This window comes from Phoenix dactylifera, chromosome 6, assembly GCF_051530095.1.
Source record: "Phoenix dactylifera cultivar Ajwa chromosome 6, Ajwa_hap1_PhDact_Kaust_v1.1, whole genome shotgun sequence".
NCBI classification, from domain to species: domain Eukaryota; kingdom Viridiplantae; phylum Streptophyta; class Magnoliopsida; order Arecales; family Arecaceae; genus Phoenix; species Phoenix dactylifera.
In genome coordinates this window covers 36,823,474-36,842,934 of record NC_143195.1, presented here as the reverse complement: position 1 = coordinate 36,842,934, position 19,461 = coordinate 36,823,474, and the positions used below count along the sequence as shown (strand labels likewise).

At 41.1% G+C, this 19,461-nt stretch overlaps 1 protein-coding gene and 1 pseudogene across 3 annotated transcripts; both read left to right on the top strand.

Moving 5' to 3' along the window:
• Window positions 1-2,160: 2,160 nt before the first annotated feature.
• Window positions 2,161-4,697, top strand: LOC103700882 (thiosulfate sulfurtransferase 18-like). Of its 2 annotated transcripts, XM_008782778.6 has the most exons (6): window positions 2,161-2,343; window positions 2,436-2,621; window positions 2,703-2,776; window positions 2,851-2,921; window positions 3,008-3,061; window positions 4,098-4,697. In XM_008782778.6, exons 2-6 carry the CDS (start codon window positions 2,455-2,457, stop codon window positions 4,185-4,187), a joined length of 456 nt encoding a protein of 151 aa, XP_008781000.2. In that variant the 5' UTR covers window positions 2,161-2,343; window positions 2,436-2,454; the 3' UTR covers window positions 4,188-4,697. The 2 variants fall into 2 exon arrangements, with proteins under 2 accessions (XP_008781000.2, XP_017696745.2); XM_017841256.5 differs by lacking the exon at window positions 2,161-2,343 and having other exon boundaries at window positions 2,350-2,621.
• A 2,653-nt stretch (window positions 4,698-7,350) lies between these two features.
• On the top strand, window positions 7,351-18,883 carry LOC120105895 (uncharacterized; annotated as a pseudogene). The gene is made up of 4 exons (XR_016395629.1): window positions 7,351-8,711; window positions 12,082-12,304; window positions 15,260-15,608; window positions 18,402-18,883. The product of XR_016395629.1 is annotated as an uncharacterized LOC120105895 (transcript).
• The last annotated feature ends 578 nt before the right edge of the window (window positions 18,884-19,461 follow it).

Genomic DNA, 19,461 nt, shown 5'->3' with positions numbered 1-19,461 from the left:
GCTGCTAACTTTCTGAGAGCTAAAAATTCGCTCCACCTCTCCTTTGCATCACTTCTTTATTCTGATTTTTTTGAATGTACTCATATTAGAATAGTATGGTGTATCCGACTGAAACACACACACATACCAAAAAAAAAAAAAAAAAAAAAATTCACCACCCTAAACCACCTAAAGTTAGACGCGGTTTCACGCGTACCAAATCTAGAAATATCTTACGACCAAAAATTGCAGGTCATTGACTCCTCCAAGCGGTATCACTTAACCACCGTCTCGACACGGTATAAAATGATTTTGACGAGTATTACATGATGAGTCAGGCTTAAGTCGATGTTTGGCAATGCTTCCACACACCAACCTAATTGTGTAACAAATATATTTGACGCAGAGAAATGGAAGTCGGGTGGCTATGTTTGGTCTTCAGTCTACCGGGGAGAACAACTAGAGTCCGCAAAGTGGAAAACAGGAAAGAATGACGAAGGATGTTAGTTGTGGAAACTATAAAAGAAAAGCATGTATAAAGAGTATATATAAATTAATGAGAAATTGGTTTCTACTTGTTTTCCTTGGAGTATTTTGAGGTAAGGGTAATTCTATAAATAAGTTAAATTTTAGTCAACCAATTAAGCAAAAGCTATTCCTCTTGTTGGCTTGATTTTGTTCTCTTTTTGTGCATGGATGCATGCTAAAACACACCTTTACTCTTTGTTAATATTTTATTTTTCTCTTATGCTATAGTGAGTCTTAATCTCTTGGTGTGCGTCCAGACACCATCGTTAGTTATTTTTTTATCTTATATACTGTGACATAAAAGAGGTCTATATATAATTAAAAGGATATATAATACACTTCTAATGAGATCTTGCCCAATCCAATATTGTCTCCTCCTTTCTTTTTTTCTCAATTCTAGTGCTTTCAGCAAAGGATTAGTTTGAACAAATCTCTCGCATTAGTTATAGATATATCCGAAGTATGTTGAGTACAACCTGGTTTTCACACTGTTTGCAAATACGTGTATCATAATTTTGGAGCAACCAAATTGAATTTGTTCCTTAAATATGTTTCCCGAACACTTGTATATCCTTAATTAGCTATGTTTTTTCCTGTAAGTATGACATAGCCAATCCTGCATTAATTTGATCACAAAATGCTTGAATAATGATGGTGATGTTGAATATTCAGGGCTTCTCCATAGAAATACTTATTTGACCATGCACGAGAACAGCTTTTCTTGTTTGCTTGCCGAATATTGTTGTTGAACTTGCTTTGGAAGGCAGAATAAGACCAGCTGAGCACCATTTATGGCATCGGTTTCCATAGTCTAAAGTGCATCAGGTCTCGTAGCCACCACTAAGATTTTACATGTATTTCCTCTATCTCGCTGGTGCTCTATTAATACATATCAATTTTTTAATTAAAAAATTATATACATATATATAATTCAAATATTTTTAAAATTTTAGAGTTTTTTTTTTTTAGGCGAAAAGGCAAGGAGGGAAGGAAGGAACAAGCTCACCCCCGCGTAGCAACTTCCACCCGGCTCCCATCCGGCTAGGAGAATGTTCGATGTTGGTAGAACTGACCGTGTGTTGGGCATGCCGGCCGTTTTTATTGATACTCTCCCCATCCGTGGTCCAGCTTGGTTACTCCTCTAGGCTCCGATTCGAACCTCTGTGTGAGTACATCACACCCGGCACCACTGATGCTATCAACGGACCAATAAGCCCTCCCATCCCACATATCTGAGCAAGAGGCATCCGGTCTCCGTATTTAATTGGCGCCCGCACGTTTCGAATTCGAACCACATGGGTGGAAGTAAAAGCCAATTTCTCTGAGCTACCACGTCAGTGGCGTGCTTCTTTTTTAGGCCCAAAATTTTTGCCATTTTGCATGCAACACCAGCATCATTCTAACACGACTAATATCAGAAGTTATTGTTAAAAAAATTATGTAAATAAATTAAAATTATTATAAGTTTAGAATGAAATAATTCTAAATTATATTTTTTTTTATTTTTAAAAATATAAATGGTGTTGCGTGCCATCGCTCATTACGTCCGTACAAGAAAAATACTGGACAGATGTCGCGCCTCGCGTTCAATTGGAAGTTGATATGTTACAATTCCCACTTCAGGTCACGTATGGGGAAAACCTCTCCTTCTTGCTCGTAGAAAAATAATACGGAAATATGGAATCGGGGGACCTTTCTATCCCCGTCGGCGCCGTTGGAGAGGAAAACCAGAGCCTGGAAAACCACCGGCGGCACCCACAGACCCTCCCTCCTCCGCCCTCCGATTCTCGCCTCCTCTTCCTTCTACTTTGATCCGTCGACGAGTCCCATTTTAAGGTAACCAAATTAATTCCCTCTAATCTTTTTTTCTCTCCTCACTCTCCCTCCCAATTTCCCCTCTATTTTTTTTCTAATCTCTAATTCACCAGCTTTAAAGAATAGAAGGCCATGGCTTCTCATTGGGCGTTGAAATGGTTTTGTTCTTGTAATGTTATCGCCTTGTTTCTTCTTTTCCTGTGGCCGCCTCTTTCTGGTAGCTCGGAAGCAGTTGCGACCGTGGACGTCCACGCCGCGAAACGCCTCGTGTACTCCGGCCACCGCTACCTGGACGTCAGGTGCGCTTTCCTCTCTTCTCCCTTCGCCTTTCCTTCTTCCCCCTTATTCTAATCTTCAATTTGTTTTTACTAATTCATTAGGACGGTCGAGGAGTTCAACAAGGGCCATTTGGAGAACGCCATAAACGTCCCCTATCTCTTCTTCACCCCACAAGGTAAGCCTCTGCTAATTTCTTTTCCTTGGAATCGATTTCTTTCATGTCATTGAAATTGTGGTAACGTGGATCAGGAAAGGAGAAAAATCCCAAGTTCGTGGAGCAGGTCTCGTTGGTTTGCGACAAGGATGATCACATAGTTGTGGTAGCTCATCTTCAATTTTTCCTCTCTCTTTTTGCCCTTTTCTCCTTTCATGTGGAAATAATTTTTTTTTCCTTCTTCCTGAATAGGGATGTCTAAGCGGAGTGCGGTCCCTCCAAGCTGCTGTGGATCTTCTCGACGCTGTGAGTGGTTTCTTCCCTTCTTCTTACAGATTTCGGTAATGAAGGAGCGAAAATAAAAACAAAGGCATTGAAATAAATAAGAAGTTACAGGGAAAGCTAAGAGCCATGTCTAGACTTTATTATACCATTAGATGAAAGACACCGTATTTTAATGTGATTACTAGAAATCTGAAGAGTAAGCTACCATAAAGATAGCCTAAATTACCGAGGTAGTAGCACGGTGAGAATGGGGCTTTGATTTCAACCGGAGTGGCCCAGGTTTGAAACATGTGGGCGTCGATTAAATGTGGAGACCGGATGCCCTTCGTCTGGTTTGTCTGGTGAAGTCGTGCCATTATTTAGGTGGTGCTAGTGTGATGTACTCACACAGAGATAGGGCTACCACACAGGTGGAGCTCTGCCACAGATGGAGAGAGTATGAGTAAAAAATATTCCACCCGCATCGAACACTCTCCAGTGGGGAGGGAGCCCAGTGGAGGTTGCTACGCGGGTGAGATTCTCCTCACCCCCTCTTCTCTTTTTTTTTTTTTTTAGCAAAAAAAAAGAAAAAGAGAACAAGAAGAAAAAAAAGAAGATAGCCTAAGAAAATTGTGTCTACATTTATAGGTTATCTCCTTTTAATTTGTTTTTTTTTTTTTGATGTAATTCTCCTTTTCATTTGTTATACCTTAATTTGTGCTAAGAACCTCCACACTGAGGTAAACTAGGTCAAGCTTGTTGCTCTTTCTCCTTCACTATAGATTAAATTGATCTGCTAACCATATATAATTTAATCTATATGCCTGTTCTAATCTATTATAGATCCAATGACCTTGTAATTTGGCTAGAAAACTAAGCCAAATCTATAGAACTGCCGTGGATTTTAGTAAAGAATACAATCAGGTTCAGCTTGAACCAGAAAGGGAAAAAAAAATGGTTACTTTACTTTCAACCCTTAGCTCTGTGGTGCTAGCAGACATGGCCATTCTTTTGGAGTGGAGATGCATGGTTTTGTTTTTTATATGAAATTGAGGTGGTGTTTTCAATTAAATTGCAGGGTTTCAAGCATGTTCAGAACATGGGAGGTGGGTATGCCGCATGGGTAGAGAATGGGTTTGCCGTGAAGAAACCTCGAGAAGAGCTGTAGTGCTCGTGTTAAGTTGATTCACATATGTACGTCTATAGAAATAAAATAATATTGAAACAAATATCAGCTAAGAATATGTATAGTGCTATTCTTGAATTTAATGTGTTCAGGTTGTATCTTTCATGGTAAAGAATGATTCATCTTCTTTTGCGACGTCGATGTCGATTGTTGGATCATGTAGTAGCCGCTTCAAGATCTATATCGATGGATGAAAGGAAAAGTTTGGAATGCTTTGAGACATGTGTGGGTTCCAACAGTTGATATCATGAAAAAAAATTAATCATTCTTTCGTGCAAAAGATACAACCTAATCCGAATTCAGTAGCACTGATTAGGATAAAGTAGATATGTTTATGGTGCATGAGGGACTGCAAGGATCTTTGACAGTTTGTCCAATTGCCATGCTAAGCCCCAGTTGTTGTTCCAAATGCTGGGAATTTTTGTATTATTTTGATACTGAGATCAGAGTTGAATTTGCACATTAAATTCAATCATGTTAGCACACCTAAAATCCATGATTGTTAAAGCTCATAATGCTCCAGCAAATGTTTTTTTTTACCTAAGAAATTTATATTTGATTATTATATATGCGTGCATTTAAGGATCATATACCCATTAGCAATCCTCTCAAATCTCAATCCACCTGAACTCTTCTCTGATCTCGACCAGGGCTGGATTTGATCCAACATGTCCGGTACAACGATCAAAATACTTCATCGTTAGGCTGCATGACACCTTCTAGAGTTTGTTCCAGCCCTTGCACGAGTTCGATGCAGTGCATGCATGAAATACGAGATATTAAGTAATTCGCACTCGCTTGATTTAGAACAGAGTCTACAAAGCTCTCAAGATGCCCATGATATTTCATAGCCGATGCATCTAATTGCATTCCACAAAAAAGTAGGAAAAGAAGGGAAAGAAAAACGAAAAAGAGATTGATGGGAGACAAAATGGATCATCCCATTCCGGCATGGAGTCATCCAATTCTGGCCGAGTCGGCCGGAGAGGTAGACTTCAGCCCCGCCAAGAGCCAGCGGACCTCGGCCAGAGGCCCAAGCCGACTTTGTCAAGCATATGTCGCGGCATCCAAGCCTGCCCGACCTCGCCCGCAGCCGTACCTGCACGCACGCCCACGCTCGCACACATGGCCGAACACCTCAGCCTAGCCAGCCCCCTTCTATGAACCATTACTTGTTGGCCATGCCATGACGTGCCAACCAAGGACAACACTTTGTTGTCCCAGCCATGCTTGCTGTCAAGGGTCATATTCTGCCACACCTGCCAAGGGTCATATCTTGCCGCACCTGCCAACACGCCGCCTCCAGCTAATGGCCCATCAATCACAAATCGGCCCGAGACTTCAAGCAACAGCTGAAACCCTCACCGTATAAAAAAAGGGGTAGGAAAAAGCCCTCAGTAAGTTTGGATAAGCCTGGACAAGCTTTTAAAGGCATTCTTAAGCTTCTACGAGCTATTTTGAGCTACAAGAGGCCATCAAAGGCACTCAGAAAACTCTTCTCTCCACAAAAAGGCCCGGCTAACTTAGCTATCGAAGGGCCTTAGTCGGAATCCCCGGCCAAGGCTCTGTGCAAGTACCTCGGAGCGCAGAAGGTGGCCCTTCTTCTCCGTCCCAGCCGGCGTCTTCTCGGAGGCACCCCGGAGCATTGGAGGTAGCCCTCTTCTCCATCCCGGCCGGCGTCTCCTTAGCTTCTTTCCGGCGTGGTCACTCTCAGGTCAGATTTCAACCACAATAGAGATCATGCTATCTATGCTGAGTTTGGATTTGAGTCAGGAACCATTACTAGAATGGATGATGTTTGGTTCAAAATGATGATCAGTTCGAGTCATCGTCGTACATTTCAAGTTTCTTAAGCAAGGAATTTTTCTTCTTCTTCTTCTTTTTTTTTTTTTTTGTCTGATTTGGATTTGAAATCTCAAGAACTCAAAATGGCAAGAAAGAACAACGAAAGTTATCAGCATGCACAAATAATGATAACGAGGTTGCTTGTCCTGTGAAGACAAGTAATCTTCCTCTGTTCCTGTATCAGCCAGCCAGTCTCAGCTTGGCTTCCTTGTGAGATGTGATTAGCATGGAATAGTTGGAGGATTCTCTCCAAGATCCAGATGTCTTTTAGAATAGGATGGTGACTAACCGAACACAACCGAGGGCTGTTAATCCAATTAATGGCTGTTAATGAATCCCCTTCCAATCATATTCTACTGGCATTCAACTGGCAAACAGCATCCTTCAATCCTTCCCATGCTGCTCTTATAAACTTATCGAGAAATAAATGCTCGAGCTCCATTATAAATAATTAAAGATTTAGCGCTCTAAACTGAAATACAAATGGATCCAAGTTCAAACTGCTCTCGAGGTTACACCTCTTGTCTCGCTCTGATCAAATGAGCCTGCGGCTTAGTCATTAAAGCTCATCTTCCTCTCCATGTTGGCACTTAAGAGTAAGATTTGGGAATGCCTCCATGCATGGAGACCTGCTCCATATTGCAAGATTCCAGGTCTTTCCCGTGAGAGAACATACTGCAAGAGTCAATTCCCTGATAACTCCTTTCCAATATCTTATATTAGAGTCTTATGTCATTATTTTTGAAAATGCCTTGGAGGTTTGTGTTGCTGATCCAAGAGGTCCTCCTTTGGCTCAGCCGTTACTTTTTTGTAATGGGAACACTGCGATTGTCTCTGGCCGATGACGACTTCCACTCAAATCATGGCACTAGTAACTTTTTTAACCTAACTCTTAACACGACCTTTGTTTTCATTTTATTCGTACCTGATAGCAGACTCCATCATCCCATTCTTGTCTCCTGATTTGCAGCAAAGAATATTTTCACAACCCTTTCCCTTTGAGATCAGGGGTGTCGATCATACATCAAGGAGCCTAGAACTGGACCTTCTTCGTTATTAATCCTGATTTGCAAAAGGCAAGCTGCAGCATTTCTAGCTTTCGCGAGCACATCATACCTTGGATGGCTCAAAAGGTCTTCTCTCATGGACTGTAACGGGAGCCAAAACTGCAAGGCGTAATAGCCGTGATTGGTGAAGGAAAATGATTCCCCATGATTGGTCCAGCCCCATGTGAACACACGAACCACGACTTGTTGTTCCAATCACATGCTGCCTTGTTGGATAATCGTAATATAATATATAATGCCAACATAATATTATATATATATAAATATTGTCATAATATATTGATGGTATATTGACATATCAATTTTTCTGCTAAATTAAAAGATATTTTTGTCTTTAACTTTTAACTTAGAACCACTGTTCTAGGGTGTTCTTGGATTTCGGATCTTAAGGACGGATTTTCCATCACCGAGTTGGACGGTGATTTGAGGAGTAGAGGTAATTTAGAATCACCACAACGTAGGATCATTGTGGTGCAACTAAATGCGGTGATCTCATCACTTCCACTTACATCATTCTTGATCCTGGGATGATCACCTATACTAAACGTTCCTTAAGGATTATGCTTGATTTGGGGATGATTAACCTGCAGTATTTATGCAGGCTGCCGAAGAACCGTATTCAAACCCTTTATTTTTTCACCCGTTACAGCTCTGGATTGATTCTGTTGGTTTGTTGCACACGCCTAATTTTCGCAGGCCTATTTCCGCCATCGCACATCGCCGTCTCTTTTTGCTCATCACCCAACCCGGGCCCTCCGACCCTTCATCGTTGGTCGGGACCCACCGCCCCCGAGATCACCAAGCCGTCCATACAATCCGCCCCGTCTTATGGGAAGCGGCGACGAGTCCAAGCCGTCTATCCTATACGACCCCTCCTCCGCCTCCCAGCCCCTCCTCTCCGCCGCCGCCGACGAGAGTTACCCCCCGATCAATTACCAGCACGGCCCCCGCCCCCTCCGCGACCTCCCCGCTCTCGTCCTCTTCCTCCTCCTCTCCCTCTCTACCATCGCCCTCGGCCTCGTCGCCGTCGCCCGCCGCAACCCCGCCGCCTCCCGCGCCTCCTCATTCGTCTTCGACCCGGCCACCTCCTCCTGCGTCCTGTCTTCCTCCAACTCCCTCTCCTTCTCCTCCTCCTCTTCTTCCCCTTTCTTGAAGGATCTCAGCTGGACTCTCGTCGTCACCCTCCTCCTCGCCGGCCCTATCGCCCTAGCCGTCCTCTGGCTCCTCCGACATTACGCCAAACAGTTGGTGTACGCAGCCCTTCCCTTCTTCATCCTCATCCCGGCTTTTGTCAATGTCTACTGGTTCGCCGCCTGCGCCCTCAGCCACGGCTGCCGCCACTCCTTTCCCCTTGCCTACCGCATCCTCGCCCTTATCTTCATCTTCCTCCTCATTGCCATCATCCTCTGGATCATCGTCGCCAACTGGCACCGCGTCGAGCTGACCGTCCGGATCGCCGCCGCCGCCCTCGCCGGCAACATGAGCCTGCTCGCCGTGCTTCCCGCGCTGGGGCTCGGCCTCCTGGTCTACTTTGCCCCAGTCGTGGTGTTCTTGGTGTTTTCCACGTGGAACGGGAAGGTGGTGCCCAATAGAGGTGGGCAACGGGCCGTGTCGGGCCGGCCCGGCCCAGGCCCCCCGGGCCCAAAGACTAAACGGGCCGTGCCTGGCACGGCCCGTCCAGCACGGAAGGCCAGCCCGGCCCGGCTCCAGGCCCCTCTATTGGTGGGCCGGGCCGGGCACGGCACGCCACGGGCCGTGCCAGGCACGGCCCGTAACGGGCGCAAACGGGCCGTGCCAGGCACGGCCCGCAACGTCTCCAAACGAGCCGTGCCTGGCACGGCCCGTAACGGCTCCAAACGGGCCGTGCCAGGCACGGCCCGTCTGGAGAGGGGGGAGGAAAATAGCCGTTTCCAACGGCTATTTTCGTGAAAATGACCCTTTTACCCCTCCCAACAGTCCAATAACGGCTGAATTGAGGGGTATTTTGGGAAAATTTTTTTTTTGGGCTTCTATAAATAGTCCATTCCTCCCTCATTCTCACCACACCAAACCTCTCATTCTCTCCTTCTCTACTGCTATTATTTCTCTCTTCTAAAGTGCTCTTCTAGCAATTTAATTTTTAGTTTGTTCAAGTGCTACACAAGAGGAGGTTCCTGTTGAGAAGAGAAGGTCGCTTCTGTTGAGAGCACAAGAGGAAGCTCGGAATCTCGGCTCTGCCTCTGCCCTCCGACCCTCTACTCAATTCCTCCTTGCGGTTAGTTTTTATTTTTTGAATTAATCATAGATATGTCATCTTTTGAGGAAAGTCAGTTTGGCATTCCTGTTTCTGAGGGAGAAGAAACTAATCCCCAACCCCCTGTTCCTAGTTCCTCTAGAACTGGTGAACCGAGTGAAGGTCAAACCTCTTCTCGTAAGAGGACTAGTACTGTATGGAATGAATTTGATAGAGTTATGGTTGAGGGAGTCTGAAAAGCTAAATGTAAAAAATGTGCCAAACTTTATAGTTGTAGTAGTAGTGGGGGAACAGGGCATTTAAAAAGACATCAAGAGAGTCATAGGATGCATGATTCTCATGCTCAAACTCAAAGTACCCCTAATATACAAGGGGGATTACTTGTAGGTAATTTTGCATATAATCATGAAAATCAAAGAAAAGCACTTGTAAAATGGATAGTTAAGGATGAATTACCTTTTAGTTTATGTGAATCTTTTAATTTTGAAGAATATGTTCAATTAAACCTACAACCTGCTTACAAAAGAACTAGTAGGCGTTCATTTAGAAGAGTAGCTATGACCAATTTTTTAGCAATGAAACAAAATTTAATTGAAACACTTTCTACTTTAAATGTAAAAATTTCATTAACTTCTGATATTTGGTCAGCATCTGTAGGTAGTAATTGTTTTATTGCCATTACTGCTCATTATATTGATAATGATTGGCAATTAAATAAACGTATTCTTGCTTTTCGTGCTTTTGATTTTCCACATTCTGGGCAACAAATTTTAAATATAATTTATCAAACTGCATGTTCATATAATATTAATGATAAAATTATGTCTATTACTTTTGATAATGCATCTAATAATAATTCTGCTGTTGTATTATTAAAAGACTCATTGCATCCCATATTAGATGGAAATTTACTGCATATTAGATGTGCATGTCATATCTTAAATCTTTCTGTTCAAGCTGGCATGGGCATGATTCAAGATGTGATTTCAAAAATTAGAAATGCAGTTTCTTTTATTCATGCTTCTAGATCAAGACTTCAAGAATTTAAGGAATTATGCATAAATCATGGTAAACGTTTTAAAAAATTTAAACTTGATGTAATTACTCGTTGGAACTCCACATATAGCATGATACATGATGCATACCCATATAAAAATTTATTAAGTGCATATATTAATGATCGTGGATTAGGATTTACAGTGACTGAAACTGATTGGAATAAAGGAAAAATTTTGGAAGATTTTTTGCTTAGTTTTTATAATGCTACCAATGTTCTTTCTGGTATTTATTACCCTACTTCATGTTCATTTTTACAACAAGCATATATAATTAGTCAAAAATTTGCAGAACATAGATATGATGATGTTTTAATGCCTATTATTGACCTAATGGAATCTAAATGGAATGAGTATTGGGACAGGATATGTCCTATGCATAACTTAGCTGCTGTATTTGATCCTAGAGTTAAATTAAATGGCGTGCTAATTTTACTTGATGCATACTCTGAAAATATGAATCAAGATGCTGAATCTGCTAAAGATGAGGTAAAAAAACTTCTTTATGATATTTATGCTATATATGATGAAAAAATTCGTGGATCTAGAACACAAATACAAACCTCTATTTCTCTTTCTAGTAGTTCTCGTTCGTCATCTATTTTTTCATTCATTGCACAGAGAAGACACACACATGCTTCAAGTTCCTCTTCATCTTCTTCATCTTTAAGTAGTGAACTAGAATTTTATTTACGAAATGATCTTCATTCTGCATATGATGAAAATCAAATAGAGAATCTAGATGTATTATCTTGGTGGAAGAGTGTTAGAAATCAATATCCTGTTATGTCTGCAATTGCACGCGATATTTTAGCTGTGCCGATGTCCACGGTAGCATCGGAATCCGCTTTTAGTGCAGGTCGGCGTGTTCTTGACGAAAAGAGAAGTAGGATGACGGGCGAAACGGTGGAGATGCTTCTCTGCTTCAAGGATTGGCTGGATGCTGAGGCAAGACTTCAAGATAAAGGTGGACATAATACAACATCCTCTGATGATGATGATACAAACACTACTGAAGACTGAAGACTGAAGACTGAAGAGTGAATACTGATTCATTGAATCACTGATGATTAGTAAGATTTCTTAATTTTTTATAATTGTACATTTTTATTGTATTCTGGAGGTCAGACCAAGGTCCAAATCTCGGCCCTTTTTTAGTTTCTTATTGTATTCTAGAGGTCAGACCAAGGTCCAAACCTCCCTTCATGTACCATTTTGATTTAAATTAATAAACTGGTAGGGGTCTATGCCAAACCCCCCACCATTAAGGTGGCTTTATATTCATAAATCATAAATTCTTAGTGTTCAATATTTATTAATTTATTAAAAAAATTTATGAAGCATTAATTTTTATCGGGCCGAGCCGGGCCCAGGCCCGGACCGTGCCAGGCCCGCGTGCCAGCCCGGCCCAGGCCCTTATGGGCCGTGCCGTGCTGGCCCGCGGGCCGTGCCGTGCTTGGCCCGCGGGCCTAGACCGGGCCGTGCCGGCCCAGGCCCGAAGCGGGCCGTGCCAGGCACGGCCCGCTGGCCAGGACCCTCTAGCCCAGCACGGCCCTCTCAAAGGGGCCGTGCCAGGCACGGCCCGGCACTGTAGCTGGCGGGCCGTGCCAGGCACGGCCCGCTTCGTGCCGTGCCGTGCCGGGCCGTGGGCGGCCCGGCCCAGTGCCCATCTCTAGTGCCCAAGGTGAAGGAGGGAGCCAGTGGGGGGGAGTATTATTTGTGCGTGTGGAGGCAGGATGGGTGGGTTCCGGCTTAGTTTGCACTGGCGATCATCACGATGGTGTGGTCAGTAGCTGTAATGGTGGAGGCACAGGTGTATGTCATTAGTGGGACGATCGCACAGTGGTATTTCTCCAAGGAGGGGTCCAAGCCTAGCCGGAGCATAAGGAGCTCTTTAAGGTGATGTTCTTATCCCTTTTCTGTCTTTTTTTTTTTTCTGCTTAAAGAAAAGGGGAAGGGGGGAGCCCACCCCGCATAGCAACCCCCACTGGGCCCCCACCCCGCCAGAAGAATATTCGATGCGGGCAGAAATGACCGTGTATTGGGCACCCCGACCGGTTTTACTCATACCCTTCCCACCCGTGGGCCGGCTCGGTTACCTTTCTGGGCTCTGGCACGAACCTACCATGTGAGTACGTCACACCTAGCACCACCAAGGCTACCAGCCGACCAGTAGCGCTTCCAGACCCCGTGTCCAGGCGTGGGGCATCCAGTCCCCGAATTTAATCGACGCCCGCGCATTTCGAACCTGTAACCACTTGGTTGGAAGCAAACGCCCCGTTCCAACTGAGCTACCACCTTGGTGGCCCTTTTTCTGTCTTTTGTTCTGCTATCTTGAAGTAGAACCTTTAATAGGTTCAAGCATGCACCTCCTGAAGTGAAAGAAAGCATTTTAGAACTAATGGTGGCTGTTTACACTGGCTGCTTTATGCAGGAATTTCCCTTGTTCAGGATGCATCTGTTTTTTGGTAGATTGGTGATTAGTTTTGATTATTTGGTCAAGAGTCAAGATATTGCGTTTGTGAGCTCATGAGCTCGACTAACAAACTAGTTATCTGTATAGAAGCAGGACCTAATCCATGCCCTAGTTTTCATTTGCTTGCATGCTGTTGACCTTTAAGTTGATTCATAAATTTGTACCAACTATTAACAAAATATGGGGAATTATGGGAAAGAGAGAAAGAACAAAGAATTAACAAATATAATAACAAACTAAAGGAGAGTGAATATGGCCTTATGTTTGGCAGATAACTAATGGGGCCTATCTTTTTTGCTTTGGTAATAGATGGGAAGTTTTTGGGAGAAGCATAAAACCTAGACATGTTTATCAACTTGGAGAAAACATATGATGGAGTATCGTGAGATGCATTTTGGTGGGAATTGAGGAAGTAAGTTGAGAGTAAATGATACATTGAAATTGTTGATGGCATGTATTTTAAGGCAGTGACAGTTGCTAGCGGTTACGATGAGAGAAAAGTCAATTTTAGTCACCGTGAGTTTACGCCGAGGATTAGCGATATATTCTGTATCCTTAGTCTATCCCTAGTTGAACTTATTGATAATATTCAGGAAAGTTTGTTATTATTATGTGATTAATGAGAAGCGGATGAGATTTGACTGTTCAGTTGGAATGCGCTTTAAATGGGCACATGTGCATATATACATAGATATGCACATACATACATAGATATGTACATACATAAATACATACAGAGTCAGGCTTTCATGAAAATTAATGGACCAGATATACAACTTTGTTATCAGTTTGCAGATGAACTTACTGCTATTTTTTTGGAAAATATATTATAGGTTGTGTTATTTTCAGATGATATGGATGAGAATAGGATGTGGTTCTTTTGGAAATATGGAGTAAAATCTTTGAAAATGAGGGCCTTAAAAATCAGTAAAGCCAAAATATAGTTTATGGAATGAAATCCAATGGACTACAAATGAAAATGAGGTCTTAGTTACTGGCCAAGACATACTACGTGGCAGTAGGATTTTGCTTTCTTGGATTTATTGTAAAAACATAGTGGCAAGATAGACTAATGCATTCAATAGAGTTAGAGCTAGGCGGATAAAGTGGAGAGATGCTTATTGTGTGTTATGTGACTGATGTGTTCCTTGGCAATAATATTGGGCAATAAGAAGGATATGACCATATTGCTGTATGCTTTATAATATTGGGCAATAAGAAGGATGAGAGAACAAGATGAACATGGAACAAATGAAATTGTTGATGTAGAAGAATGGTAAAACTAGGAAGGACAGAGCTAAGAACATATATTAGAGGCATAGGAGTTGCAGTGATGAGTCCTTGATAGTGACAGGTGTTTGAATCTATGTTGAAGTGTCTAGAGAAGGGAGAGGACGGCCTACACTAGCATTGATGGAGCAGTAACACTGGTTGGAGTAAGCTTATGGGAAAGATTGGTGAATGAGGATATAAAGATGATTCCCAAATAATTTGGTAAGGCAGTAAGGCTTGATTGTGATGATTATGGATTATGGGGTTGTTTGCTTTCACTTGATGATAATGAGTAATGTACATTTTTCAAATTTAGATCTGGAATATAATATGCACTCATGATTCTATTTTCTGTGACAATTTTATTCTGTTTTATGGTTTGTTCTAATATTCTTCTAGAAAAAATTTAGAGGCCAGAAAATATTTGAAAACCTAAAAAGGTTGGTAATCTAACTTAGTCACTGAACAAACTTAGCTTCTTTTCTCCATTATGTATCTTTTGTACATGCAAGGTTTGAAAGTAGAGAACCAATACTTACTTTGCTTTTATTATAAAATTATATAGCTGTTGAAAGAAGAATATCTAAAATCAGAATCTTTATTTTTTCATGAGTCAAACTAACCACTTTTTTTACAACAAATTCACAAGGCAAAGCTAACACTCATAATCATACAATAGCCTATTACATCTTTGTGTGACACCATAAACCTAATATGAAATTGGCATCAGTATGGGCACCATAAATCCAATCATTGGCTCCGAAAACCTACCCTAATCCTAAATTATGACAAGCAAACCCTAAAAACCCTCTAAACAAACATTAAAAAAACAACAAACAACCAGAAAAAATAAGAAAAAAAGGTACCCAGTGAATTATCAAGATGCCAACCTGGCCCAAGTGTCAGGATGATACCAGTCCCAACCCGGTCCCTGACCGATACTAGGTCCAGGACCTAGATGTAGAACCTGGGTCGCAGATGTTGTCAAACAGAAACCTCAGCTTTTCTTTATTGCTCTTCAAATTAATGGTTTAATATATTTATACATGGATACTTTCATGGAAACATTTCATTGCTGTTCTTGATTATTTTCCTAATATATGCAGGAATGCTTTTGGTCCCTCCTTTGGTACAGTATGTTTTTCTGGAATGGTAATGGGTGCTATCCGTGTTGTCCGTGCTGTTGTAGATAGTGCAAAGCAAGAAGATGTAGCTCCAGGATTTGTGAATCTAGTGCTCAAGTGCTGTGCTAATTTCTTGCTGTCAGCATTTGACTTTGTTAACAAGTTTACCATAAATTTTGCTGCAATAATGGGTGAAGGTTACTGTTCTTCTTCTAAGATGACATATGAGCTTCTAAAACGAAATCTTCTTTCTGCTGTTTTTGTTGAGACAGTCTCCACACGCATACTGGCTGGAATTATTTTTGTTCTCTCAGCATTGTATGCTATAGCGGTATGTGAAACCTGTAAATTTATTTTTCATAAATCTCAGCAACAAATAATGCATATAAGTTTCTGTAAGTTTCTGTCTGCAGTCAGCAACAAATAATGCATATACCTATGATGGATGAAGTGTTTACATTTAGGCCATAATATTTCATCTAATTAGAAAATTATCTTTACTGTGAACAAAGCTATCACCCAGCTATCTCTCTCTAGGTTTAGTGGTTGTCTTTAGTGGAACATTTTTGGGACAAAGATGTATAGTCTAGTTTTACACTGAGATGCTTTGGATGGATTGCAATTTTGTTCAAAATCTCATTGAAATTGGATTCTGCATACAATTGATTCTACTGATTCATGAGCTTGCATTTTCAAAAATCTCCTTAGTTTTTTAATTTAGCATCCATTCGTAATCCTTGGATCAGGCCTCCCCCCACCTCTTCCAGAAATGGTCTAATGTTTGTGGTTGACAGCATAACATCCTTTGGATGCTATCATGGAAATTTTTGGAATCTTCAGCAAGAAACTAAAGGGACGTATTTAGCTTTTATGAATTTAGATTTCTTTCTTCCTTTGCAAGAATTTGGGAGAAAATTAGTGGCATTTGTCTATAATCTTTTTTGACTTATCCTCCATATTTTATAGCTATCAATTCTATAGAAGTGCAGAGGTTGGTCAGAAAGGGGACTAGTTTTCCATTATCCAGGCAAGGAAGAAGTGAAAGGGCCATCTTCAGCCAGCTTTCATCTCCTTGTAATGTCTGCTTATTTTTAGCTTCTCTTTTACCCTTTTCTCTTTTCCCTATATCACGCTTCTTCCTCTCTATTTTTTCTTACGTCCTGCCGTTTCTTGGCTCTTAGTCCAAAATTAAACACCCCCCTGCACCCCTCCCCTAATTTAACCTAGTTTCCTACTAATCATAGTCCCAAGAAACCCCTTTCTTCGCCCTTCTTTACCCAAATTCTGTAGATATGTCTAGATCCATTGGAGGACAAATTTCTGGATAGCAGACCTATAAATCCCTTAAAACACTGATAATCCTATCTATTAATCTCCCTGTACCTTGTACATGTCTCAACTATAGGAAGATAAATCAAATTGGTACCATGAAACTTATACACCAAGCTGAGAGTTCTTACTAAGAGGATAAGGCCAAGGATAGAGGTTATGGCGTTGGGCATCAAGAGGATGTTCGTGCTGTTAGAGAGCTGTGCGACACCTAAAGATTCCACGCTTCTATCACAAGATCCCTTGGTCACTTAAACAATTAAACTTGGGGCATAAGAGAGAGATATTACAACTTGAACAGAGGCAAGCCTTATGTCTCCTAATATTATGTTTAAAGTCATGAAGGAACCTTACTGTATCATTCTGTAAGGTCAAGACTGGTCAACCTTCATACTCACTAGATGTTTCACAAGAAACTGGAAAGATTGAAAGAAACTCTTCCGGCAAAAAGGTTTGTAAGGATTTGAAAAGCTATAGGATGATGAGGATTGGAAGCACACCTATAATTTAAAACTCTATCACAAAATATGCTAGAAAATTGTGTAAAATTGGCTAAAACTCTTTCCATGTAAATAGCTAAGGGGCTTTAGTTATAGTTAGAATATAACTTCTAGATAATGTTGGGAGAAGGCTTGATGGCATGGGCATGGTTTTGTTGAGATTATGGGCATCCAGTGTTCTAATCATGTGTAACATTGTTTTCGTGATTGTTTATGCGAAGAACCAAGGATGGAGCAGATAAAAAAATTCTCATTCCATTCAGAAAGGTCTTTCTGACTCTCAATCTAGAAATCTGTTAGTGTGCTGAAAAGAAAGTTGTTACAGTCTGGACAAAGGGACAAATAAACTTATATTTATTTGAAAACTTCATGCAATTGCATTCTGGTGGATTAACTTTTGGAAGAAACCATGTTTTGATGGGCTCTGTGTAGACCACAGCTCATTCCATTTTAGACTGAAAACATTGCAGTACAAATCTAGTCTATGTATCTTGTCTTATTTTTTACGTCATGTTCATTTGGCATTCTCATCCTTGTTACACTCATCTTATGATAGCAAGAATCTTCCCAAACCAGAACATTTTTCGTTAGGTAAACTAAGAAATGCCTAGGCTGTGATCCCTACATAGCTGTTTTGTCATCCTTTATAGTTCTGGAGCATTGAAGAACTCCACCAATACAAATTTAGCTTTTGAAAATTTATAATTATTGCTCATTGCTTTTTAATACTCATTAATCTCTGTCTAATGGCAAAATTAACTTTAAAATGTTTCATTCCTGAGCGATACATGGACTTCCAAAGAATTTGAATCTAGGAACTTCTGGGTATTCATTGTTATAAAAGAATACTAACAAGTTAATGTATATATTCACATAACGAGATAGACATTTCCGTTTGATTGTTTACGGTGGGGTGTGTGTGTGTGTGATGAGAGTGGGATCCTTTTAACAATGTTTCTTCCCTATATCATGACACATGCCATATTGAGATCTATTGTCTATGCAAGAAATTTAAGCATGTGGGTTATAGTTTTTTATTTCTGGAGTGTCTGATAACAATTGTTCTGTAGCAGCCTTCTTCTAAGAGCCAAGATATTAAAACTGGAACATTAATAAACTGCCAGTAAAAAACATATCCACCTTCATAAGATTTTTGTTTCTCTTGGTGTTATGAATAACACACATTTGTTAGATGCTGTTATGTAACTAAATTTGGTGAAATTTTGTGAATCAGAAATCCAAGGATTTCTGTTTTATGTTCTGATGAATATCAGTATATCTGTGTCTTGAAACAGGTTTATGCGATTTTGAAAGCTGTTAGTGCTCTCGGGGTTGAAACGTATCTTGTTGCAGCCCCTGCATGGTTGCTGCTCATGGTGGTGTTGTGTTACTTTGTTCATGTGTTGGATAACGTTATTGATACCATTTATGTGTGCTATGCCATAGACAGGGATAAAGGGGAAGCGTGTAAGCAGGAGGTCCATGAGGTTTATGTACTTCTCCCTGTCAGTAGAAATCGTAGAGCCTTCCTTAACGACAGAACTCCATTTGTTGCATAATGATCTGCTTCTCACCCTTCTGTATAATCCTGAGAATGTCATTTCATGGAGATGACATGAGCAATAAGCGCTCTGCTGCCACCAGGAAGGTTAACTAATTGCATGCACATCTTTTGCCTCCAAATCATCAGCGCTTGCATGATACCTAAATTGATTGTTCCTCAACTGTACAAGTAATGCAATCATATTTCTTCTGATAATATGACATCTTTTGATGGTGAAGTTGCTTCTTGTATGCTTTATTTGCTCCAGTTCTGGTTGCATCTGGATTGTTTATTGAATCCATGGGCAATTCAGAATACCTTGTAGGGTTTGTGATGCTGTACCTTTCCTCGAAGAGCTGTCATGTCTTCCTCGGAGAGCTTCCCCATATTTCAGGTTCTTTTTCCAGGAGCGAACAGCCTCTGTAAGCCACTGTCATGGAGTCTCTTGTTGTGATGGCTTGTTTGTGTTTTGCTCGCTTGCACTGTGGTATATTTTGTTTGAGTTTTGTGCTTCCATTCCATGTTCCACCATCTTCGTATACATATTCCTAGATTCCAAGTTTTCTTCACTTTTATTCACGGGAGAATCTTGCATGCACCAGATTACAAAGGAACTTCTGATATTTCTTTGTGGCCTGTTTAACCAAAAATGCTTCACCTACGTGGCTACGTCCTACAAAATGGTTCGGCTGTCCAAGGTGTATCAAAACAATGGTTACTGCAGTTCAAAGTACTCTAATCTAATCAGTACTGATTTTATTAAGAGAAATGTGCACACGATGATACGTGCGATGCTCACGTTACTATGTAGT